The 22639-nt window shown below is 40.3% G+C and overlaps 2 protein-coding genes across 5 annotated transcripts in view; one reads left to right on the top strand and one right to left on the bottom strand.

The window, feature by feature from the left end:
* DROSHA (drosha ribonuclease III) overlaps nucleotides 1–9791 on the bottom strand; it is a 67511-nt gene extending 57720 nt beyond the window's left edge. For 2 of the 3 annotated variants that reach the window (XM_042869779.1, XM_042869782.1), the window contains exons 1-6: nucleotides 9759–9791; nucleotides 8371–8516; nucleotides 6753–7613; nucleotides 4758–4850; nucleotides 3335–3566; nucleotides 2350–2491 (exon numbers count right to left, since the gene is read on the bottom strand). In XM_042869779.1, coding sequence (XP_042725713.1) covers nucleotides 2350–2491; nucleotides 3335–3566; nucleotides 4758–4850; nucleotides 6753–7606 — 1321 coding nt within the window. In that variant the 5' untranslated portion in view covers nucleotides 7607–7613; nucleotides 8371–8516; nucleotides 9759–9791. The remainder of the gene's footprint in view (nucleotides 1–2349; nucleotides 2492–3334; nucleotides 3567–4757; nucleotides 4851–6752; nucleotides 7614–8370; nucleotides 8517–9758) is intronic. The other variant, XM_042869781.1, reaches the window with a different exon arrangement.
* A 59-nt stretch (nucleotides 9792–9850) lies between these two features.
* On the top strand, nucleotides 9851–22314 carry CUNH5orf22 (chromosome unknown C5orf22 homolog). Of its 2 annotated transcripts, none has more exons than XM_042869845.1 (9): nucleotides 9851–9949; nucleotides 10757–10902; nucleotides 12002–12151; nucleotides 14561–15023; nucleotides 16689–16751; nucleotides 18212–18333; nucleotides 19172–19238; nucleotides 19686–19825; nucleotides 20960–22314. In XM_042869845.1, the coding sequence occupies exons 1-9, from the start codon at nucleotides 9851–9853 to the stop codon at nucleotides 21090–21092; spliced, it is 1383 nt and encodes a 460-aa protein (XP_042725779.1). In that variant the 3' UTR covers nucleotides 21093–22314. The 2 variants fall into 2 exon arrangements, with proteins under 2 accessions (XP_042725779.1, XP_042725780.1); XM_042869846.1 differs by lacking the exon at nucleotides 9851–9949 and adding an exon at nucleotides 10012–10244.
* Nucleotides 22315–22639: the final 325 nt, after the last annotated feature.

Raw genomic sequence — 22639 nt, 5'->3', positions numbered from 1 at the left:
GCTGCTGATGAAACCTAAATGAATTCAGTCTTTACTTTCACAGAAGCCCTGTTAAATGAGCTTTCCTCAGTTGTTTGGGTTTTTTTTTCGACATTTTCTTTGTATTTACTGAAACAATTCCTCCGATATATCAAAGCAGAGAAAAATGCTGAAGAAAAAAAATCACAGGTCTCACACTTGCTAAAATATCTCCTTTGAACTGCTATCAAAGTGGTGGTACAAAGTACTGGACTTAATCTGAAAACTTAAGAGCCTGAATCTCACACAGATTCTTCCTAACAGCATTTCAAACAGTTCAAAGTCTGCCCACCAGATGTTCAAGGTAGCAGTTTTGCTGACTACCCCCCCACCACCCCGACTTCACCAAGAATATTCTACCATTTCATGGCTGCTCTGCGCAAGACAGCTCCCAACCTCAGTATCTCCCCCCAGTCCTTCTCTGTGAACAGCAGGTCTAGTGGGACACCTCCCCAGCAGGCTCTCTTAACAGCTGTGTCAGGAAGTTATCTTTCAAACACTGCAGAAACCTCCTGGACTGCTTCTCTGATAAACACTAACAAGCTGTGTAAGTCTAACTTAAAGCGCGAAAACAGGGTGGGACTTGTGAGAGTGAACTGGAGTTCTGAAAGATCAGTGGAGAATTTTGAATTTCATGTATGAAAATCAGCCCCTCACAATCAAAAATGACCTTGGAGCACATTGCTCTCACTAAAATACACAACTACTGCTCATGAAAGGCACAACAGGGGTATTTGCCTAGCTACATAATAAGATAAACTATTAGCCTCAACAGAAGCATGGTTGTGAGAGAAGATTGCACGGACACAGTGGCACAGGCCCAGGGTACAGTGCAGATGGGGAGCTATGGAAAAAGAAAAACAGCTAACATTGCTCTTGGCCCCGTCACTGTTATCCTGGAACAGAGAACCAACACTTTCAGTAAAGATCCAAGCAAAGCTTAGAGAGGTAAGCTGGATATAGTAGTGTTGCCCCTCAATTGTGTACATGAAAATATATCTGCTAAACGTGCAGTAGACTTTGCTGGTGATTCCTGATTGAATTCAAACATGCAAATCTGCTGTTCAGAAGAGTTTTCTCTACACAGTTTAAATGAAATAGGGATCTGTTATTGTTTGTTTTTTGTCCTTTCATCTTTCTGTTATCAGTCAGTTACGTGGTGGCAGTTTAAAATGTGCATTATACACACCCATATTTCAACTTAAGAATTTTAGGTATTTGATTGCTAGAATTGCTACGCTCAGATCTGAAAGAATACGCAGCTAAACAACCAAATATGAAGTATCATTTAGAAAGCAAGCCCAACAGAATACCTAAGGCAGTGTGATATGCTTAAGAATTTCTTAAATTACTTTCACAGCCATAGAATCATAGAATGGCCTGGGTTGAAAAGAACCATAATGATCATCTAGTTTCAACCCCCCTACTATGTGCAGGGTCACCAACAACCAGACCAGGCTGCCCAGAGCCACATCCAGCCTGGCCTTGAATGCCTTCAGGGATGGGGCATCCACAACCTCCTTGGGCAACCTGTTCCAGTGCATCATCACCTTCTGAATGAAAAAACTTCCCTCTAATATCTAACTTTAACCTCCGTGTTGCTGTTTAAAACCATTCCCTTTGTCCTATCACCATCTGCCCTCATAAAGAGCTGTTAAGAAGAATCATACTATGTAATACTGAAGGGCTGGAAATAAACTAACAACTAAACAATTCCCAGTAAACAGAATCAGAAAAACAGCTTTCAGTGACTTCAAATTGTTATAAAAAAGTATGCCCTGCTATTTCAACCAGTATTTCCCCCAATAACTCATACAGCTAACAAATTCATTTCACTGCAGAAGAGCCATATAACAACCATGACAACGCAGATAAACTCTTTTGAAAATTAACACTTCTGCACAGGATGATAATAAACAGAGTTATACAACAAAGACACAGTGCAGAAGGAAAATAAATACAGTGCCATAACAGGCAGCCATATGAGTTTATCATCCCTGCCCCTGCTTCCTTTTTATAAATACAGAGAGTGCAAGCTCCTCAAAGCCTCGAGCACTACACTTTGGCTTAGCTGATCATACAACGGGCACTTCCATGCCATGGAAGAGACTTCAGCCTAAGGCAGTGCTGGATACTCTCCCTTCCCTTAAGCTTTCTAGATAAAGCATGTAGCTCTACTTCAGTCAAAATAAAACTCCACAAACTGCACTAGAAATGATGGATTTAAAAACAGATATTAGCCCACTGATGCCACCAAAAACACACAACTTCCAAATAACAGGTGATCTATAGGTTGCTCCATTTCAAAGCTTTGCTATCATCTCTGCCTACCAAGATCTTCATCCAGCTTGGTCTTCGGTGGCTCCCATGGCGGCCTGGCTGCTTTGGCTTTTGCCTGTCGTTTTCCTAGCTCCTCCTCAAACTTTTCATACAGATCTCGGAGCTTGCTTGTGCCTACCACAGTAGAGTCCCCCTGTTAATTAAAAAACAGGAAAAAAGCAAAGGCAGTGGTGACATCAGAGAACAATGTGTATCAATGTTTCAAAGTAAGAAGTGTGGGCAAAAAGACAAATCTCAGTGCTGTAGTTTAAATGAAGTACAGAAATACTTGATAAGGCTTAAGTGTATAACTACATTGCTCCATTAGGTGAACGAGCAGAGAATTTCATTTGTTGGAGAATGATCATCAAACCATTGGCCAAGCCAAGGAGAACTACAGCTAAGCATATTTAATAAAGCTGCATATTAATATCTAACAGCTCAGATTCAGAAGAAACAAAAGACCTTCTGTGCAAACATTTTGCAATTCCCAAGAACCATATCATGCCCTAGAAACACATAACTTAGCCCATTTTGTTGCCTACTTTGAATTAGTGATTTCACCCTCCATTTAATTCTCAAAAATAAAAGAAAAAAAAATGAAGATAAATCTCCTCACTCAAACACTACTTCCCTGCCCTGCCAGTAACCACTACTGGCAAAGAAAAAGAAAAAAAAATTCCTCCTTCTGCATAAAAACTTTGTCAGTATTTAAGGGAAGGTAGGGCAATTAGGGTAGTTTTGCTCAAAGAGAGCAAAGGGAGACAAAGCCCCTCTTCCATGTACCAATAATCCAAATAAAAAGACATTAAAGAAACTGATGAAAATAGAGAATAGATCTCTAAGGTTTTTTCTTTTGTTGAAGACTGAGATGCTTGGGAGGATTCAACACTGAATGACACAAAACACAATTCTACCAAAGAGTTCACATGAGCCAAGCAATCAAACAATCAAAAATAGACAGTGTGCAGTAATTTCAGAGATCTCATGAACGTACCACTTGATCCATAGGGTCATTGGAATAATAGCTTTCTGAATGGGTACAGCGAACCCAGACTGGTTTAAGTAATTCATCATCTTCATCTTCATTTTTTTCAGATGCATTCTCCTCTGACTCTTTGTCTTTGATACTAGTGTAATTTTTTTCTTTGTTGCCACTCTGGCTCTCAGACCACCTTTCTCTTTCTTCCTCCCATCGGGGCCTTTTCCTTTCTCTGCTTGGAGAGCGGCTTAATAGGAGAAAACAAACAAAACCAATTAGTTTTTTATTATAAAGACAACTAGGTAGCTTCCACCAAGCATATAGTTCTACTAGATGAGTTACATCAAAGTCTAATCGCCTTTTCCAGCTTTTAACTTTTCACTGTAATAAATACTTTGAAGCTTAGATGTATTACAAAAGGAGTTAAAATTACAAGCGCTTTCATATTCTGAAACCTTATTCAAGAATTAAAACAGAAAAAAGATGTTAGTTTAGATTAAAAGCTTTACTTAAATTTGAGAAGAGCTTTTTAATTTTTCCCCCAAATTTGAAGCCCATCTGCAATTCTATAATGCGATGGAAAGCACAGCAATGATAGTGGAGTAGCAAAGTCCTAGGATGCAGTAAGTGAGGATATGCTCAATGCAGCAGCTGTGGGCACAGAAACAAAGAAAAAAAATCTGCTTACCCTTAGAAAGCCTCAGATAGGCAGGGATCTCCAGCAAGATACCCTTGCATCCACTGTCAACCCTTGAATAGGGTTTGGGAAGGGGTGGATCCTGGCTCCACCCTTCCAGTCCTTCAGCTGCACTGCAAGCAGCTGAGCTCCCCTGGATTCGCCTGCCTTCCCACCAGTTGCTCAATCAATGTTTCAAGCCCTGACTTAGCACTTCTATTACACCATTAACTAAAACTTAGAGTGCTATTAAGTTTAAATATATAGCCCACAGACTATTTGTATAAGAAAATATCTAAGTTTTTACTGGATTATATAGAAAGCAAACTGCTTGTGTAACTCTAATTCTTGCAGTTTGATCAACACCAGTTGTGATTTTTTCTTTTCTTTTTTAAACTTCTCTGTCTACAAAGCCCATAATGTCGCAGTGAATTCAACTTGCCAAGATTTAAAAGGAAAGGAGCATCAACACAAGAAAAGCTCCTAAATCATGATCTAAAAATTAAATGACTCTAAGAAAACTTGGTACTTTACATATACTTGGAGCAGATGTAAAAGAGAGTATGGTATGCAGCAGAGTACCCAGAAACTGACCCTACTTCTAATTCTACAAGGCCTTTATATAATCACGACATTTGTAACTTTGTGAAGAATGGTTATAAATCTAAGATTCATCTTTGAGTTTCAAACCAGGTATGTATGCACATATTTGTACTTTCAGAGCCTCATAAAAACAAGGGAAACCAAACATGTCCTCCTTACCTTCCTGTTCTTTTATAATCTTTTTTGTAGGACCTGTCTGGTGATGGTGATCTTCTGCTGTCACGGTGCCTATGCCTGTCCCTCTCACGCTCCCTTGAAGAATTCAAGAACAAATTAAATGAGAAATCTGGCACTTTCATACGTTGCACGCCTGAAAGGGATATAGAAGCAAACTGAAATCATGTTATTCTGAATGACATGACAGTCAATAAAGTCATCCATCTCAACAATACGTAAATTCAAACAACACAGAGGTATCTTTGAGACATTCACCACAGCACTTGTTGTCATTCTTCCTGTTCTTCGGTGACAAACAGAGAAGGGTAAGATTATTACACCTTTAACCACTCTTCATGCCTCAAGGCATGGAACAAAATCCTATTCCACACACAACTTTGGAAGTACAGCAGTAACTCAAGTATTTCAGGCAAGCCCTTTTCTCCTGACAGACACACACACAGATACAAAAAAAAAAGGTACACACAAGGTCTGCATCACAACAAAACCATGAATCTCACCTACAAGACTCAGCTTGCGCATAACACAATGAACTGGGGTTGGAGCTTCAGGATCCTTGGGGTCCCTCCAAACCCAAGCCGTTCTGTGATTCTCTGAAGTTTAGCAGGAATTACTGGGTACGTTAAGTGTCAGAGATATCACACTCTAGCATGTTTCCAGACTAACAGCTGACAATCTGTTATTCTACAATCACATCTGTAACTGTCACACTTCCTAGTAAAAGAGTCTGCTGATATACAAGGGATCATACATACATACCTCAGGTAGTTCTGTAGGCTGTCGCAATGATGAATCATGTATGAATATATGCATGTTTCCACATGCATATGCATGAAATAACATGCAATTTTACAAAGCACAGAGTTCATATAATTTATCTATTGGTCTTCCCTACATCCACTAATTCTTGCTCAAGTGTAGGTATACTGTATATCCTACTGCCCTCTGATTTGCTTGAGAGATTGATGCTGCGCAAAAAGAAAAACCAAGGCAGGGAAAGAACTGCCTTTACAATAAACAGATACATTGTACATTAGATCTAGAAACTGTGGTCTTCAATAAATAACAGGCCAACCTCTGAGAAGGAAGCTGCTGGAAATACTTACTTTCAAAACTTAAAACTGAATTTTTCAATCCAAACTGAAAACTGTGAAATTATGTGGCAAACATCTGGGTATCTGGGTCGTCCATAAAACACTGAAAATTCCACATGCTCATCATACAAAAAAGTCTTAGGGAAAATCCTTTTTTTTTTTGGAAATCAGATTAAGATCAACCAAATCGAACTACACTTAGTACATGTGCGTGCTTTTTTCTGTCTGTTTGTTGTTGCTGCCTTTGTGTTTTTAATACAGGTGTTGTAAAATTTCTGCATTTCAAAATCCAAGTAGTTTCATTATGACAGACACTAAGTATAAATTCATGTTACACTTGAAAACACCAGGTCTTCCAAAATTAGAAGCATGGGATCCAGCTGCCCCGATAAACTCTACTTGCAAGTATCTCTGTGAACTCTCACACAGATCATTAGACAAAAAGAGCAAACGAATTGATGGTTTGCTCTAGAATACCACACAGCAAACTGTGCAAGGTCAGCTCATAGCTCGCAGTCTGATTCTATCTGTAAAGCAGAGGGACAGAAACTTCAAAACACATCCCAAAATGAGCACTTTGCACTCATCTACCTGAATCAAGCCACATAAACATAAACTTCTAGGTAAATCCCAATGAGGTCAAAGTACTGCTCAGCAACCCACTCTGTTTTCAAGGATAAGGGGCCAAGTGTGCCAGTCTGCAAAGGTGAAGCAGAAAGAACATATCTGAAACACAGCACAAGAGCAGCTCTTTCCATCAGAGCCGAGCACTGGCTTTGACCCACAATGGAAGGGAAAGCAAGGGGGAGCGAAGAACACAGATTCATAGACCACAGAACAACAACCGCACCTCTCCCACTGCAAGCAGAAAGTATCTCTCTACCTGCTACGCTCATAACTTCTATGATGAGGTGACATTCTTCCTCTGTCATACTCTGTCCGGTGCCGACTGCTTTCCTGCCTCCTCCTGTCAGGACTGCGGCCTCGATCCCGACGATCCCCGTGGTTATTGGACCGATGTCTGTCACCGTGGATGTGACTGTGCTCACGATGCCGGTGCTCATCGTAGTGCTTGCTCCTCTCCGGAGATCGTCGATCACTTTGTGATTTTTCTCCCTGGTACTGACCCGTGTGCCGAAAATGGCTGCTGCCACTGCTGCTGCTACTGGTAGTGCTGCTCTGAAAGGAGCCAGAGTTGTGCTGATAGCTATTAAAGTTAGGTGGTGGGAATGACTGTTGGGAATACCCTGTGGAATACACAGGTTGGTAGTTGACTTGCTGTGGTATGACTGGTGGTGGGGGAGGATGGGGTACTGCGGGAGGAGGCATCATGTATGGAAATGTACTCTGTCCAGTAGGAGTTGCTGGTACAGGAGCACTGCTAGGGGCTGGCACTGGTGGAGGAGCGGGAGGGAAGCATGGAGGCACTGGGAAGCTCTGCCTCATCTGATGGTTTGGAAATGGTGGCCTCATGGGACATTGGTTAATGGGATTTTGCGTGGAAGGGGGAACCGGTGGGGGATATGGAACAAAGTCTGGCCTGGGAGGCATGTAACTGGTGGCTGAAGGGTTTGAATAGGTAGCTGAAGGTGCAGCTTGTTGGTCATACTGGTACTGTACAGAGGGCTGTTGGGGGTGAAGCTGCCGCAGGTTCTGCGGACGATAAGTCTGTGCTGAAGTTCTTGCTCCTGGTCCCCCCTGCCCACGGGGACATCCTCGTCCAGAATGAAAAGACATGGTTCACCTTTAATGAGGACAATATAAAAGTTAATTGTACAAACCTTTGTAGAAGGCCCTCAGTATATTTGCAAGAACTATTTATATTTGCAAGAACTATTCCTGAAATAGCGAAATGAGTTTCTGTCATTTCCTTTAATAGAAGCAGAAGATGGCAGTCTTTCAGTGGGAGCTGTAACTTTTCAGAGCTCTAGTACAGATCATTATGGCCCTCTGATTTCTTTAAGTCTTTAATCCACTACAGTAGTTTACCAATAGTCTTTAATCCAGCACTCCAACTGGACATGGTCTCTGACTTACGACAAAGTTAATTTTAACAGGTGACTGCAAGGACAGGCTATGGTTGCGAGCAGCTCCACTAGTATGTACCAGATACATCAGTATAAAGACTTCAGATACCCTGTATCACCATAAAAACCAATCATGTTAGCATCTTCAACAGTCAGGTCCTAAAATGAGGAAATCTTTCTAGCACACCATTCTGGAGTTCAGGTAGGAAGACTTTTCTGACACCTCATCCTGGTCCTACAAATCATGCACATTTTAAATAAGCTAAGCAGCAACTAACATTCATGATTTTCACCCCAGTTTATCACAGGGACAAATTCAACAGATGTTTTGCAATACTTTAAGTTAGGCAAAGGTCTTTTTGTAAGATGAGAATCTAACAGTCACAAAAAAATTTTCAGTGTAGACTGCATTGTTACTCTAATGTAATTGAAATAAACAGTTCCAAAAGTTTGTAAATTCAATTCTTATCTTACCAGTAATTGCCACTGCTTCAAGTAGGCTGAAGTTGTGTTCAAAACTATGCACATAGGTAATGCACTGTATTAACTGACAAATGAAAACTACTTTGCTTCATAAAAGTTAAAGTTCATTCTTTAATTAAAATTCCTAAGTTTAAAACCTGCAGAGGAAAAAAAAGAAGAAAGTAAAATAAAGTTTAAAAAAAAAACAAAAAAAAAACACTCATAGAATCACAGAATTGCTCAGGTTGGAATAGACCTTAAAGTCTTCAAGTCCAACCACAACCTAATCAAACTACCCTAACAACCCTCCATTAAATCATGCCTATGAGCAGATGTCATGATGTTTCCCTTGAAATGGAGAGAAAAGTTAAACAGTTAAGTAGTCACATAAGTCAAGCCTTGTTTTCATAAAAGATCACAGAACGGCTTGGGTTGGAAGCATCCTCAAAGACTGCCTAGTTCCAGTCCCTCTACTATGGACAGGGCTGCCAATACCAGCCAGGCTGCCCAGGGTCCCATCTAACCCAGTTTGAACATCTCCAAACATGAGATGCCCACAGCTTCTCTGGGCAGCTGTGTCAGTGCCTCACTGCCCCAGGAGTGAAGAATTTCCTCCCTAAGACCCAACATAAATCTTCTCTCTTTAGGTTTAAAGCCTTTCCCCCTTGGCCTATCAATTGGTCCTGGCGATGGGATTTGTTCCCTTTTCAAAAGGAAGAGAGGCCAAGGGATTCAGTAGAAAGCTGAATTTCTAGGAAGCAACAGCCACAGTGGTAAATCTATTTTTCCCTTCCAGTCAGCAGTGCCTCTCCAGCATCCTTGCTTCTATAAAGGCTCTCAAGAAAATCCACAGTTCATAGAATCATAGAATGGTCTGGGTTGGCCCCCCTGCTATGTGCAGGGTCACTAACCAGCAGACCAGGCTGCCCAGAGCCACATCCAGCCTGGCCTTGAATGCCTCCAGGGATGGGGCATCCACAACCTCCTTGGGCAACCTGTTCCAGTGCATCACCACCCTCTGTGTGACAAACTTCCTCCTAATATCTAACCTAAACCTCCCCGTGTCAATTTAAAACCATTCCCCTTCGTCCTACCACTATTCACTCTTGTAAAACAGCCATTCCCAGTCCTCTTTATACGCTCCCTTCAAATACTGGAAGGCCATAACGAGGCTTCCCCGGACAGCCAGAGAACCATTTTGACTCCAGTACTTCCATAGCTGCTAAATAGCCAGAATAACAGATAGAGCCCGTTTTCTCCTACCACACAGAGCACCAAAGCACAGCCTCCCCCAGGCCCACAGACAGCAGGGCAGCTCAACACCCGAACTCGGATCACAGCCCGCTCTCCAAGCTCCCTGCCCACCCTCAGACCCCCGGCACACAACCCAACCCACTTACCGCCGCACGGCCGCGGCCAGCCCTGCCCGCTGCTCCGGAAGAGGAAAGCGCAGGGCGGGCGCAATGCCGCAGGAAGCACCGCCCCGCCCGCCATGAGCGGCGCTGCGGCTGCATGTGGGCCCCGGCCCCGCGGCGGGGGGCTGCGGTCGTACCCTGCGCTGCCGGTGTGGGTGGTGGAGGACCACCAGGACGTGAGTGGCGGCGTCAGGCAGAGCGCCGGGCTTGCGGGGGGAGGTGGCGGTGGTGCAGTCAGCTCGCGTTCTGTTTTCGTCTGGAGATATGTGGAGACAGCGTGTCGTTTTCTTAGCCAGCCTGTGTCTGGCTTTGTTCTGGCGGCCGGGAAAATCGTTGCCCTTGAACAGAGGGAAGCTCCACTGGCTGCAGCTCTTGAGTGGAGACCTCCAGCAAAGGATGAGGTTGGACAGTGGGAAAAGCACGTGCAAGTCAAGCCGTGTGGGCATCAGGAGTTAAACCCCTTCTTTGAAGGTGGATAGGTTAAATTATCTGTTGTTCCATTTTCTTCTCTCACAGGGCAGTGAGGTGCTGGCACAGCTGCCCAGAGAAGCTGTGGTGCCCCATCCCTGCATGTGCTCAAGGTTGGATGGGGCCTAGAGCAGCTGACCTCCTGCTGGCAGCCCTGACCACAGCACAGGCTTGTGGCTGGGACCATTCCAACTCAACCCGTTCTATGACTATGATAAAACCCAACAACAGCAAGCGTCTAGTCATGGAGCTGATTATTGAGAAGAGTTGCTGCAAACACAGTGCCTTATAAAGAAGGAAAGGAAGTAGAAGCATAATCTGACAGCTTCACGTGTGTAGAGCTCCAGGGCTCAATGATTGTGCCTCGTGAACTAAAATTGCTGCCTCTCTGTATTGTTTGCTGTCTCCTTTCTCTTTCAACATATAACCCAAATTCTAAGGGAGCGTGAGTGGGACTGGTGTTTCTGCTGTTATACCTGTCTCATTGTTTACAGTGGAAATATGTGCTCTTTTAGGTGCTGCCTTTCATCTATCGTGCGATTGCTTCAAAGCATCTGCCTGCCAGTAACATCAGCTTTGTTCACCTTGATTCCCACCCAGACCTCCTTATCCCTGTGAATATGCCTGCAGATACCGTGTTTGACAAAGAAGCACTTTTTAGGTAAGTCTCTTGTGCTGCATCAGAATACATTGTCCACTTCTGGCTGTGCTTGCTTTATGTTGAATATTGATACAACTGCATATGAAATATGAGCAACAGATGTGTAAATCAGCCTCATGTTGTATTTTCTTTATTTTCTGTTCAAAACTTCATAGCTGTGGATAGAAGAAGAAGTTATGTTTCTTTTTTGAATGTGGTCAAATGTTTATGTTGCATATTAGGAAGATTTACTTTTAGTTCACATTATCAGACTGGGCAGTTCCTCTGAGTGGCAGGACAGCACTCCAAATGGATGCTTTCCAGTGAACTGCAGGTTTTAGAACAGCTTTTCTCTCTTAACAGTGACAAATTGACTGAGATTAAAATAACATTTCTTTTGCTGACCTGGTGCATCTGTGAAGTTGAATATGATAATTAAGACCAATGTTTATCCCGATCTTCTCAAGTGGGGAACAGGGGCGATCTGTTTTTGTCTATTATTTCCTATTTATAATATTGATTGTTCCTGTGTTACGCTCGTACACAGCAGTGAGAAGAGGAGATAATCAATATATTAGCAATTGTGTCACCCTGCCCATGGTCCATATTTAGTTTTCTTTGCTGGATGAATGAGAAGCCTTGTGGACTATACATGAAAAAATAGGATGATAAGAACAGATGCTATTCTGTAGGTGCTGATTGGCTCACATTCACCACTGAGGTTATATTTGAAGTCTGCTTAGAGCAACACACCATAAGATACTCCCTTGGGGTCAATTATGTGGAATGGAGTTCATGATGCACCTTGCAGTTCTACTCTGTCAGGTATATTCAGAGAGAAAGACAAGAAGTCCATGTAGTTAATAAAGAACCATGCTAAGAGTGAAGCTGACTGCACTTCATAATCCAATTGATTAGTATTTTTAAAATTTTATCATATACATTTTTGGTTCCTCTTACAAATCAAGATTTCAATCCTTTCTCTTTTCTTTGGTGGTATGACCTGTACACAGAATGTTAACTTCGGATGATTTGCATGGGGGTGTTTGTGCTGTTCTTGACAATGTTTTACTTGCTGGTAAAGTAAGTGTTATTGCCAGTCTTTCTCTCATCATTACAGCGAGCTAAGTATTGAGAACTGGATCATGCCTGCTGTTTATGCTGGCCATATTTCTCAAGTGGTGTGGCTTCACCCACCGTGGGCTCAGCAGATCTCAGAGGGAGAACACAATTTTTTAGTTGGGAAAGACATATCAACAACTACAATCAGGTAAATTGTTTGTTATCCAGTTCTGGGAACATAAAAGCTATGTGCCATGTATTTTGTATTCTCGAATTAAGAAGATGTATCACTATATTAATGAAAATTCAGTTTGTATTTGTTAATGTTTTGGGGTGTCATGTGACTGTTTTAAGAGGTACAGCTTAAGTTGTGCCTTAGTCTCTTAGGTAATTCAAGTTATTTACACTTCTTTGCATTCAGCCAAGTTTTCAATTAATTCTCTTTGATAAAATGAAAATCTTAGAATAAAGTTGTTTTTTTTTTTTTTTTTGGAGGATTGGGGTAACAGAACAGCACTTAGATTCTCCTCAGATGTCCCTTATCAAGATGAAACAAGCCCACTTGTTCAACTTCCCCTTGTCATACGCTCCATCCAGCCCTCTAACTTCCTTAGCCATTCTCTGTTAGATCCTCTCAGTTTGTTGACATCTCACATGTTCTGGGGGTCCAGACCTTGGTGGAATATGTCCAGTGAGACCTCAGTGGTGCTAAATACAAGGTGAAATCTCTCTTTTGGTTATGGGTTTGCTAGTACATGAAATTTTGCAATTAGTCTTTATCATTGTAGGCTTGTATGGATTGGTTGCACTCACTTTGCTTTATACTTTGACTGACCATTCCTCTTCTGTAGCATCCTGCTGGTGTGTGCCAAGCTGGTACTGCTGTATGATGTTACTCTGTCCCAAATGCAAGACCTTTTCTTTATCTTAGTTCAATGTAATGAGATTCCTGTAGGCTATTCCTCTGCGTTGCCTTAGGCCCCTCAGGATGCCAACACTGGGGAACTGAACTTCAGGTTTCTGCTGTATCTGAAATTATTTGAATGTGGCAGATGGATGGTAATACCCTGTAATTGATAGGGGCCTTAACAGCAGTGCACAGAAGTTCACGTTTCCTCTCAACATTATTTCTTTAATCTGAATTGAAGGTTTTGCACTTGGGCCGGAAGAATCCCAAGCATTCATACAGACTGGAAGGAGTAGTCCTTGGGAGCAGCCCTGCAGAAAAGGACCTGGGGGTCTTGACGAATGAAAAGCTTAACGTGAGCCAGCAGTGTGCTCTTGCAGCTAGGAAAGCAAATGGTATCCTGGGCTCCATCAGAAGAGTGGGGTGGCCAGCAGGGACAGGGAGGTGATTGTCCCCCTCTACTCTGCTCTTGTGACGCCCCATCTGGAGTACTGTGTCCAGCTCTGGAGCCCCCAGTACAAAAAAGACAGGGAGCTGTTGGAGAGGGTCCAGAGGAGGGCCACAAAGATGATCAGGGGACTGGAGCACCTCCCCTACAACAACAGGCTGAGGGAGCTGTGCTTGTTCAGCCTGGAGAAAAGAAGGCTGCAGGGTGACCTCATTGCAGCCTTTCAGTACCTAAAGGGAACCTACGAAGAGGAGGGGAATCAACTCTTTGAAAGGGTAGATAACAGCAGGACAAGGGGAAATGGTTTTAAGTTGAGGGAGGGAAGATTTAGGTTGGATGTCAGGGGGAAGTTCTTTACAGAAAGAATGGTGAGGTGCTGGAACAGGCTGCCCAGAGAGGTTGTGGTTGCCCCATCCCTGGAGGTGTTCAAGGCCAGATTGGATGGGGCCCTGGGCAGCCTGGTCTGGTATTGAATGGGGAGGTTGGTGGCCCTGCATGTGGCAGGGGGTTGGAGATTCATGATCCTTGAGGTCCCTTCCAACTCTGGCCATTCCATGATTCTGTGAATTTATGGCATGTAAGGCTTAATGTGTTGAAATATGGCTTGAAAACAGTTTTGGGTTTTTTTTTGCTATAAGTGAACTCTAGGTTTTGGGTTGTTTTTGTTGTTGTTTTTGTTGTTGTTTCTGTTTATAAATTAAGTGGATTCTGTGGATATGTAGCTATTCATCCTTGTTACCTGCTCTCCTCACACTTAGAATAAGGATTCATATTTCAGGGTAAAAAGCAGTTAAATGCTGTGTATTAATCCATATTTTATTGACATCTGTGGGTTCCAGAGCACTTCTCAAATGCAACCATAACGATTTTCCTCACAAAGAAAAAAGTGATTGAAGGCAAAATATCCAGTGCTTTGCATTATTATCCCATAAAATTGATTGTGTCTTGTCAAATTCTCGATGTAAGATACAATTCATTGGCACGTTAATCTTAATAGAGCATAACATAAATCTTTCTTACCCACTAAAAATCTTACAGGACTACTATCAAAATTCCAGAATGAATTTTAATACATTGATTTAGCATTGAAGAGGTAGAAAAAAATCCCCTTTAAACCCTTGCAGATTAAAGTAAATAATTTTGTATACACAGTTTTATTGCTTTTGCTACCTATCAAACGTGAATTAATTTTTCTTTTGGTGACTTATTTGCAAAGCTTTTTACAAAGATGTGTATTAACTGTGAGTTATTGTCTATTGTAGGGTTACAGGTACAGATCATTACTTTTTAAGTGATGGTCTTTATGTCCCCGCTGATCAGCTAGAAAATCCAAAGCCTTTAAATTTACATGTCGTCCTCATTAATCCTACTGAAGCATCAAACAGCCAGGAAGAAAATGACAAAGTAGCATCCGCTAAGAGACTGAAGCTAAATACAGATGATACAGCAAGCACTGCTGCTACCTCTTCATCAGTGGCTCCTGGTGACCACGATAACAACTTCTCAAGTGTGAAGGACAAGGAAGTACAACATGCAAGTGCCATGAACAGGGCAAAAATGTTGCCAGAATGCTCAGCTTCAAGCTCCCTAAGAAACAATGAATGTCCAGTAAGGGAGGTTGCTAAAGATATCTCCCAAGTTCTTCAGAATGGGGATGCATTTGTTTTAGACATTGACTTAGATTTTTTTTCAGTTAAGAATCCATTTAAAGAAATGTACACAAAGGTAAGTATGACAGTGGAGACTTCCCTTACCATTCATAGAAGAGTACTCATCTTTCTAGCACTTGACGTCTATGGAGGAACTCTCTTCTGAGATAAATTAGTGGATCAGCTGGTCATAACTAATGAATCATACTAATATTTGAGAGGGAGACAGTAGAAAGGGAACATATACTCCAAAGCAAAGCAACCTAGCAGGACTAGGTCCTTACATTTGAAATGGATATTCAGTGCGCATTCAAGCTTAGAGGTACATGTCATACCCCTGTGTGTTGTATAGAACATAAAAGCCATGCTTGGTTTTCTACAGGTAATGTTGCAAATACTTGCATCAGGATTAATCGGGGAGAGGTGAGAGATTGTACTCTTCACCCTTTCCCATAGCATGCTTTTAGAAGGCCACAATGGTATCAGAGGCTGACTGTCCAAAGGATATAACAGTGCTGATTATTCAAAGAGTGGTGACTCCTCTCGACGAGAGACTGTACATCATTTCCTTTGACTGGGCTAATGAACAAACAGCTTTTGTCTCTGATGCGATGGCTCTGAGCTCAAAACTATGCCTTATATTCAGTTTATAACTTGACTGTACACAAAAGATACCTGTCTTGTACAGTGTTATAAATATGTAGATTCTCAGAGTTGCTGAGCAGTTAGGAAGCTTTCTTGATGTCAACATGATTTTTAGGAGCTAGCTAATCTGCCCTGAAGATTGCATGTAGTACTAAATGCAAATTCTTTTTTAAAGCTTTACAATTTACAAATTCTTCTGCAATATCACAACTGTTTGTGGTGGCTGAGCTTTTCTTTAATGGTACTTTAATCTCAGCCTATGCTGGAGAACATCTGAGTTCTCTGAGCTTCAGTAGAATACCACACCACTTCCTTGTTCACTATGTAGAAATAAATACAGCGGTCCTCATCTCTGTTAGCTTCTGACATTGAGTCTTTACTCGTGTTACCATCAGACTATCAGCAACACTAATCATTTAGGATTTAGAATCACAAAGGAAGCATAAAGCAAAGCAGAAGCACCATGGGGATCTTGTCATGTAAGACCCCTCTGAGGCCTTACAAATCGTTCTGCATAAAGCCATAGAAAGATTTTTGTTGGTAGATTTGTTTATTTGGGAGGTGGTTTTTATTTTCTTGTACTGTGCTAAGTTCTAGGAACCACTTTTGGAAGTGGGCTTGCACAGAACTCCAAGTATATCTTTACTGATAAGAATTTAATTTACCATTAACATTTCTTAACCGTGTTCCCTCTATTGTAAAATGCAGTCATTCTATCAGAGCATGTTGCTCAAGTTCACACTTGGAATATAAAAACCCAAGGAAAAACTAAAAAGCAAATATGGCTTGTGAATTCAGAAGGCTGTTCTCTTTACACACATGAAAAAAAAATCCAAAATATTTTGCTGGAGATGCTTTATATTTCTGTAAAATTCAATGACCTCTTAGTTTGCCCTTTCTTTCTTCTTCTACTCCTGAAGAAGTCTTCTGTTTGTCTTTTCAGTGCTGTTAAATGAACAATAAGATTTGTTTATCTGCAGTATTGGAGTAGAGAAATTATTATGTTCAAGTTTGTTCTGATTTTCAAAGGTGCAGCGCTCTGAAGTTTTTGATTTCCACTTGAAGAAACTAATTTTTTTTTTCTCCTGTTTCAAAGACAGAATATGAGCTCTTACAGGAGTTGTACAAGTTCAAGAAACCTCACAGAAATGCAACAGAGGTATGATACTTCTTGTGAGATACATGAGGGAATTATTCTTTTGATTTACACAGTAAAAATGACTTAGCATAAAGAAGGAATGTATGAAAGATGGTTAATGAAGTAGTCTTTAATTAAGCTATGCCGTATGCTGAACACAAATCAGCAGTGTCTTAGTAATTCTTTTGTATTAAACACTGTTTTAACATATGTGTAAATATTTAACACAAATGTAAAAATTAATTATTGCAAACAAATGGTAATTGACAAGATAGAAATGAAAACATATCATCTACAGTGTTTCTTTGCAAGGTTCAACGGGGTTTTTTGGTGTTGTGCTCCCCCCTCCCTTTCTGGGTCTGCCTTTCCTTGCCCAGGTTGCCCTTTTATAGACAGAGTTGTGCTAAATGCCTAGTTAGCATTTTATTTATTTATTTAGTAGTACAATTGGATCTATATTTCTGTCATACTATTGCAGTCAAAGAAAATACTGTTGTTTTTGTCTTAAGTAGCATAGGGATAGGCTCTTTAAGGTTGATTACTGGTGCAGCATAGAAAGATGTCATACCCCAGGATCGTAAGGTGTACTTCAGGAATGGTTAACACCCTTAGCTTTTCTTTAAATTTAACATGAAGTTGACATCACTGGCAAAAAGAAACAGCCTCTAAAGTGAGAACAACTATGTTCTTGTTATATTTATACCAATGTGCTTTTAATAATTTTCCTTCATATACCACTGCACTGAGCATCTGTTATACCAATAGGCTAAGCATTGCTTGATATGCTGTGTATCCTTTAATATTTACATGCACAACTGTATGCATGCATGTATGTAACCCTTCTTAATGAAGACAGCCTCTTCATGTGCTCAGAGTGTTTTACAACAGTGCCTAAACTTTTGCTGGATCACAGCTGTAACAACCATTTTAAATTAATCCCAAATCTTTCAGGCCTGAAAGAACTTTAAAACCTCAGCTAATTCTTCTAATTCTTTTTTTTTTTTTTTAATTTATTTTATTTAGTAATATTTTTTTAAACCTGAAATATGATTTCAGGTTTAAAAAAACTCATTTTATTACAAGAGTGTAAAGCTTGCATTCATCTGAGTTTCTGCATGTTCATAATAAATTAATCAAATATGGCAGCATTTCAGTGCTATACAAACAAATCCAGCAATTAATCATATAGTTTTTTTGTTCTCTTTAACGTATTCTGGTAGAACATAGATGTGGTCTTTCATAGGAAAGTCAGAGCAGAAAGAAGTGGTGTTTTGTGTTGTTGTTGTTTCAGAAGGTACCTAATTCATTTCTGCAGGCAGTCGTTCAGATCATCTTGAAGAGAGATGCCCTGTAGCAGAGAACTAGTTGTTTTCCCATTTTACACGAGATGAACCATTTAAAAGCTTGACTGGTAGTGTAATCCACGATTTAGCTAGGAGAATCATTCTTACCTCTTATGTTTTATGCACGCATATTTAAAGGAGGATTTGCTGGATTGTGTTGAAAACCGTGTCCATCAGCTAGAAGATCTAGAAGCAGCGTTTGCAGATTTTTGTGACAGTGATGATGAAGAGACCTTACAGAAGTGGGCTTCATATCCTGGGTAGGAGATCTCTAAATGGCTTAAACACTCCCGTCGTTGGTTTATTCCTGTAGCCTTTGGAGAAGAATCTTCCTGAACTGATGACACAGTTAGCAGTAAAGTGTTCTTCCTTATTACCATCATATTGGAACCCTTCCTGGTCAGCTTAAGTAAGTTTTGAGATTATGACATTTCAAATAAATAAGCCTCTTGTTGATTCTTTCCTGCTAAAACCACTAGAACAGTCAGCTCCCCTGAAAGACCTTTACCTTTTCCATACTAGCAGGGGTAGGTTTTGATTTTCCTGTGGAACTCGCTGTTACTACCTTCCTTCCCTTTCTAAGATTCAGCTCTTTACTGCAATAAGAGAAACCACTTACCAGTACTAGTGAGATTTTTTGTGCCACCTCTCCTTCCCTGGGAGCCTTTCTGGAGCACAGAAGATGAGGCTCTCATTCCTGACCTGTTGCAGAAGTAGAGCTGCAAAGAGACTTCCAGACTTAACCCACTGAATTGTCTTTGCAGAGTCAGCAGTGCAAACAGAATCATACATCAGTTATTGCCAGACCCACATAAAAATGACCAGGAGCATTTCTTACCATAGTACACTACTTTTGAGTTGCAATAGCTTTTCTCTAGGTTGCCATAAAAGAAAGGCAGAGAAGTTGTATGTGGCATAGATAAGAATATAGAGATTTCTTGAGGAAAATCTGTTAAAACAGCACATGATACTGGTACTCCATTTTTCTCAGGTGCAAGATGACAGAGGAGCAACATGTTAACTTCTGCATTATTTTTTTTAATTTGCACATGTATGTTTCCAACTGCTAACATGAGTTTTGGTTGTTTTTAACTCCAGATTGAAACCACTAGTTCAACTAGTACACAGTTTGAAAAGCAGAATGGAGAGCCCAGACTATGAAATGGTAGGTCACTGGGTAAAGGGGTAGAAAGTAATTAATTTCAAAAGTATAGCTTCATCAAGCAGGGAAAAGGACATACTTAATTTTAGATTTGCTTCTTGACTCAAACATTTTAAGTTTTTGTTTGTTTTTTTGTTTGTTTGTTTTTAATGTTATTGCTTAGGCAAGCTTTTTTTAAAAGCTTCTGAAATTTTACTCTGCTTGTCTATACTTCTGCAACATTAATAAGATCTTTCAGGACTCTCATGTCTCAAGCTGTTTCCTGTGAAGTAAGGTTTCACTTCACCAGAGTCTGGTTATTTTATTTTTAACTACTAACTGAAGAAAAGCTTCCTGTCTGAAGATGTGAAAGTTACCTGCTGGGCTGGAGTAGTTTAGGGATTTATTACAGAGATAAGCTATATTACTAATTTGTCAACAGAAATGAAAATCTGTTTAATTTGTCTGCAGGTCCATCAGGCTGGTCTGACCTGTGATTATGTTGAACTTCCCCACCATGTTAGCACCAAAGAAGAGATTGAAGGCCTCTTACAGTCCATGAAGATTCTGCTGTTAAACATGCCAAAGCCCACGCTTGTGACAGTAGCTCGGTAAGACTATTGGTTCTTTTTGACTCAAAAAAATTCAGATTGTGCTTGCAAAACTAAATGATTCTATGACTGTGGCATCAGTTAACTTATCTTCTAAAGAAATTCTATCTCCAAGAGAAAATATCTTAGCATAGTAAAAATTGGCGTTTGGAAGCATAAATCATTAGACAGTGACAGTACCTGTACTGCTGAGGGAGGGTTCTGTGCCGATGTCCAGTCTTACTGGGCTTCAGAATGTCCAGCACAGATGTCAACAGTAGTGAAGACGTGATGATTTAACTTTCATTGTAGGCTATATAGAGGCTTTGTATAGCCTCGTGTGGCACAGAGGATAGCTGACACTGTGGTTCATATTATCTTCGCTGCTTCTGTTAAGATAGAGCCTGCACGGGCTAAAATATTATGCCTTTCCCACTCTTGGTCTAGAATTAATTGCACTTCAGATAAGATTTCTGTTTCTGGTGAAATTTCAGATGGAACTGGGACAAGTTTTCATCTAATAGTCTGAAAGGTATTTATATTGTAGAAAAATCTAATCGTGTTTTGCATAGAGTAAAATTTGTGCTTCTGGAACTGCAAGGGAATTATTTGGGAGGACAAAACAGAGTTTGAGGCCAGGGTCAGAAATCCAGTCCCGAGAATTTCATTTGAAGACCACAGTGTACCTACTGACAAGTTATGGCAACTTACTCATTTGAAGAACACTAAGTGTGCCCTAAAATACAGGCAGAAATGCCAGTATCTGACTTGAAATAATTCCTGTCAAGAACAGTAGTGTGGCTAATACTTAAAATAATAACAGAAGGCTGTTCTTCCTGTGCCAGCCACAGAGTTGGAAAATTCATTAGGAAATAAAGAAAAATGTATGTAAGTCTTGATAGATCTAAGGTTGTGGAAATGTTAGCTCAGCCTTTTGTTAGCAATACTTGTTAGTGGTAAATGTTATATACCAGAAAATGTGCAGATTTTTCTTTTAGTTTTCCCATTTATTTTAGTTTTCCTATTTTAACTAGCAGCAATTGAATTTTTTTGGTTTTTGCATGTTTTCCATTTTTTTCTACTGGTGCTTTAAATAGTCATTTGCTTGAATGCAAACTAGCACACTCTCATTCTTTTTTCAAATCTTTGTTACAGATCAAGTCTGGATGACTATTGCCCTTCAGAGCAGGTTGACATCATTCAAGAGAAGGTTCTCAGTTTACTTGGTTTCGTGTATGGCACTCTGGATGTGCATTTAGATTACTCAAGCAATTCGTCTTCTTTGTGATCTTTCTTCATGCACTGCTTTCTAATGCTGTGGATGAATTTAAATTGTGTATTGGCTGTTATTTCAGCAGGTGGCACTAGAATCCAAGCTTACCAAGAGTTTAAATTACACTGTGTTTTCCAAACCAGCTGCATCTGAACTATTTCCAGTATAGGATTGTTGATGATTCTGTGATTCTTGTTTTTCTGTCTTGCTTATTAACACAGATGCACGAGGAACTATTCTTTGTCCACAGAATGTATTTTTTAACCTAATTTCTTTAAGTATGTTTAGAAAAGGACATTTTAAAAATAAATTGATTTCTTTTCTGTAGTTAAACGTTTTGATGAAGTTCAGCGAGTAACAGATTTCATGATATGATGATAATGAGATAGTTAGAAAAAGTATGGAAAAAAGAAGACAGAAGAAAGGAGTGAGAAGGAGAGAAAGAATCAGTAAAAAAACTGTTACACCGTATGTATCACATAAGTAAAAGCCAACAAACTAAAAGAAGAAGGGTTTTCTCACTTTACCTGATAGAAGTAATGCCTCTTTACTGTTGAACTTAATTTCACCATCTGCTGACTTCTCTGAGAGCACAGAAAGGCCCAGAAAATAAATTAGTATCTACAGAAGAAGATATGAGGTATAAGGAAGATTAAAACATAAGATAAAAGGTCTATTGCATGCATCCTTCAGTTATGGAAAACAACTTTTCAATATGATTGCTGCTTCTTGGTAAACTCTGATGCCTGTTGGCTTTTTGCAACCCTTGACTGTCTTAACCTGCTCCATTATTGATTAACTAATGCAGTGAATGGCTGAAGCTGGAAAAGAACTCTGGAAGTCATCTCCTCCAAATACCCTGCCCCACTGAAGCAGGTCACCCAGGAGCTTGTTCAGATTCCTGGTGAAGATCCCTGGAGATCTTTGAAAGGATTAGAATTATTGGACCTATTGACTAATGCCTGAAATAATACTATCCTGCTGTATTTTTCTATGTTACACTTCTTCTCTGTCCTCAAAGACTATGTACACCCTTGAAAGTGAGTAAAAAGAGACAGATCCCCACAGGATAATTTAGGTGCCTGATTTGAGTTGAAGAACTTTTCTAATGTGTCTTATTTTCTATTTTAGTAAAGTGTTAAGGAGCTCCTTAAGGTTCTCCTGTTTTTAGGTTCTTCAGTCGACGGCTAAAATTTGATCGATGGACTCTACTCATAAATAGAAAATATTAAACAGCTTTTTGCTTAGTCTGCCTTTGTCACACTGTTAAGTTCCCGACTTCAAGAGTTCGCAGATACAGAGATGATGTGAAAAGGATTGGAAAAAGTTAATGACAAAAGCTAAACCTGGAAAGTAGAGTGAAACAGCAGTTGGAAGCTACACATCTGCTAATATTCCATATTTTCACGTTTCTTAATTGTTCTCAACAACTGTGAAGTAACAGTAGGAGAAGCAGTGTAAGATAATGCACGGGTATATTAATTTATTTGCTAAGGCATAGAAGAATACTGAATTGCACGCCTGATACACCTAAATAGTTCCATGAAACTTTGATATGCAGT

Source organism: Lagopus leucura, unplaced genomic scaffold (genome assembly GCF_019238085.1).
Source record: "Lagopus leucura isolate 7727_CA_CO unplaced genomic scaffold, USGS_WTPT01 Super-Scaffold_100002, whole genome shotgun sequence".
NCBI classification, from domain to species: domain Eukaryota; kingdom Metazoa; phylum Chordata; class Aves; order Galliformes; family Phasianidae; genus Lagopus; species Lagopus leucura.
Note: the sequence above shows the minus strand (reverse complement) of the source record. Positions and strands in the feature narration are given on the sequence as shown.

Coding starts and splice junctions, on each gene's coding strand:
- CUNH5orf22 (XM_042869845.1), top strand. CDS start 9,851: ATGAGCGGCGCTGCGGCTGCATGTGGGCCCCGGCCCCGCGGCGGGGGG. Junction 12,152..14,560: donor ATATCAACAACTACAATCAG/GTAAATTGTTTG, acceptor TGTCTATTGTAG/GGTTACAGGTACAGATCATT. Junction 19,239..19,685: donor AGAGCCCAGACTATGAAATG/GTAGGTCACTGG, acceptor ATTTGTCTGCAG/GTCCATCAGGCTGGTCTGAC.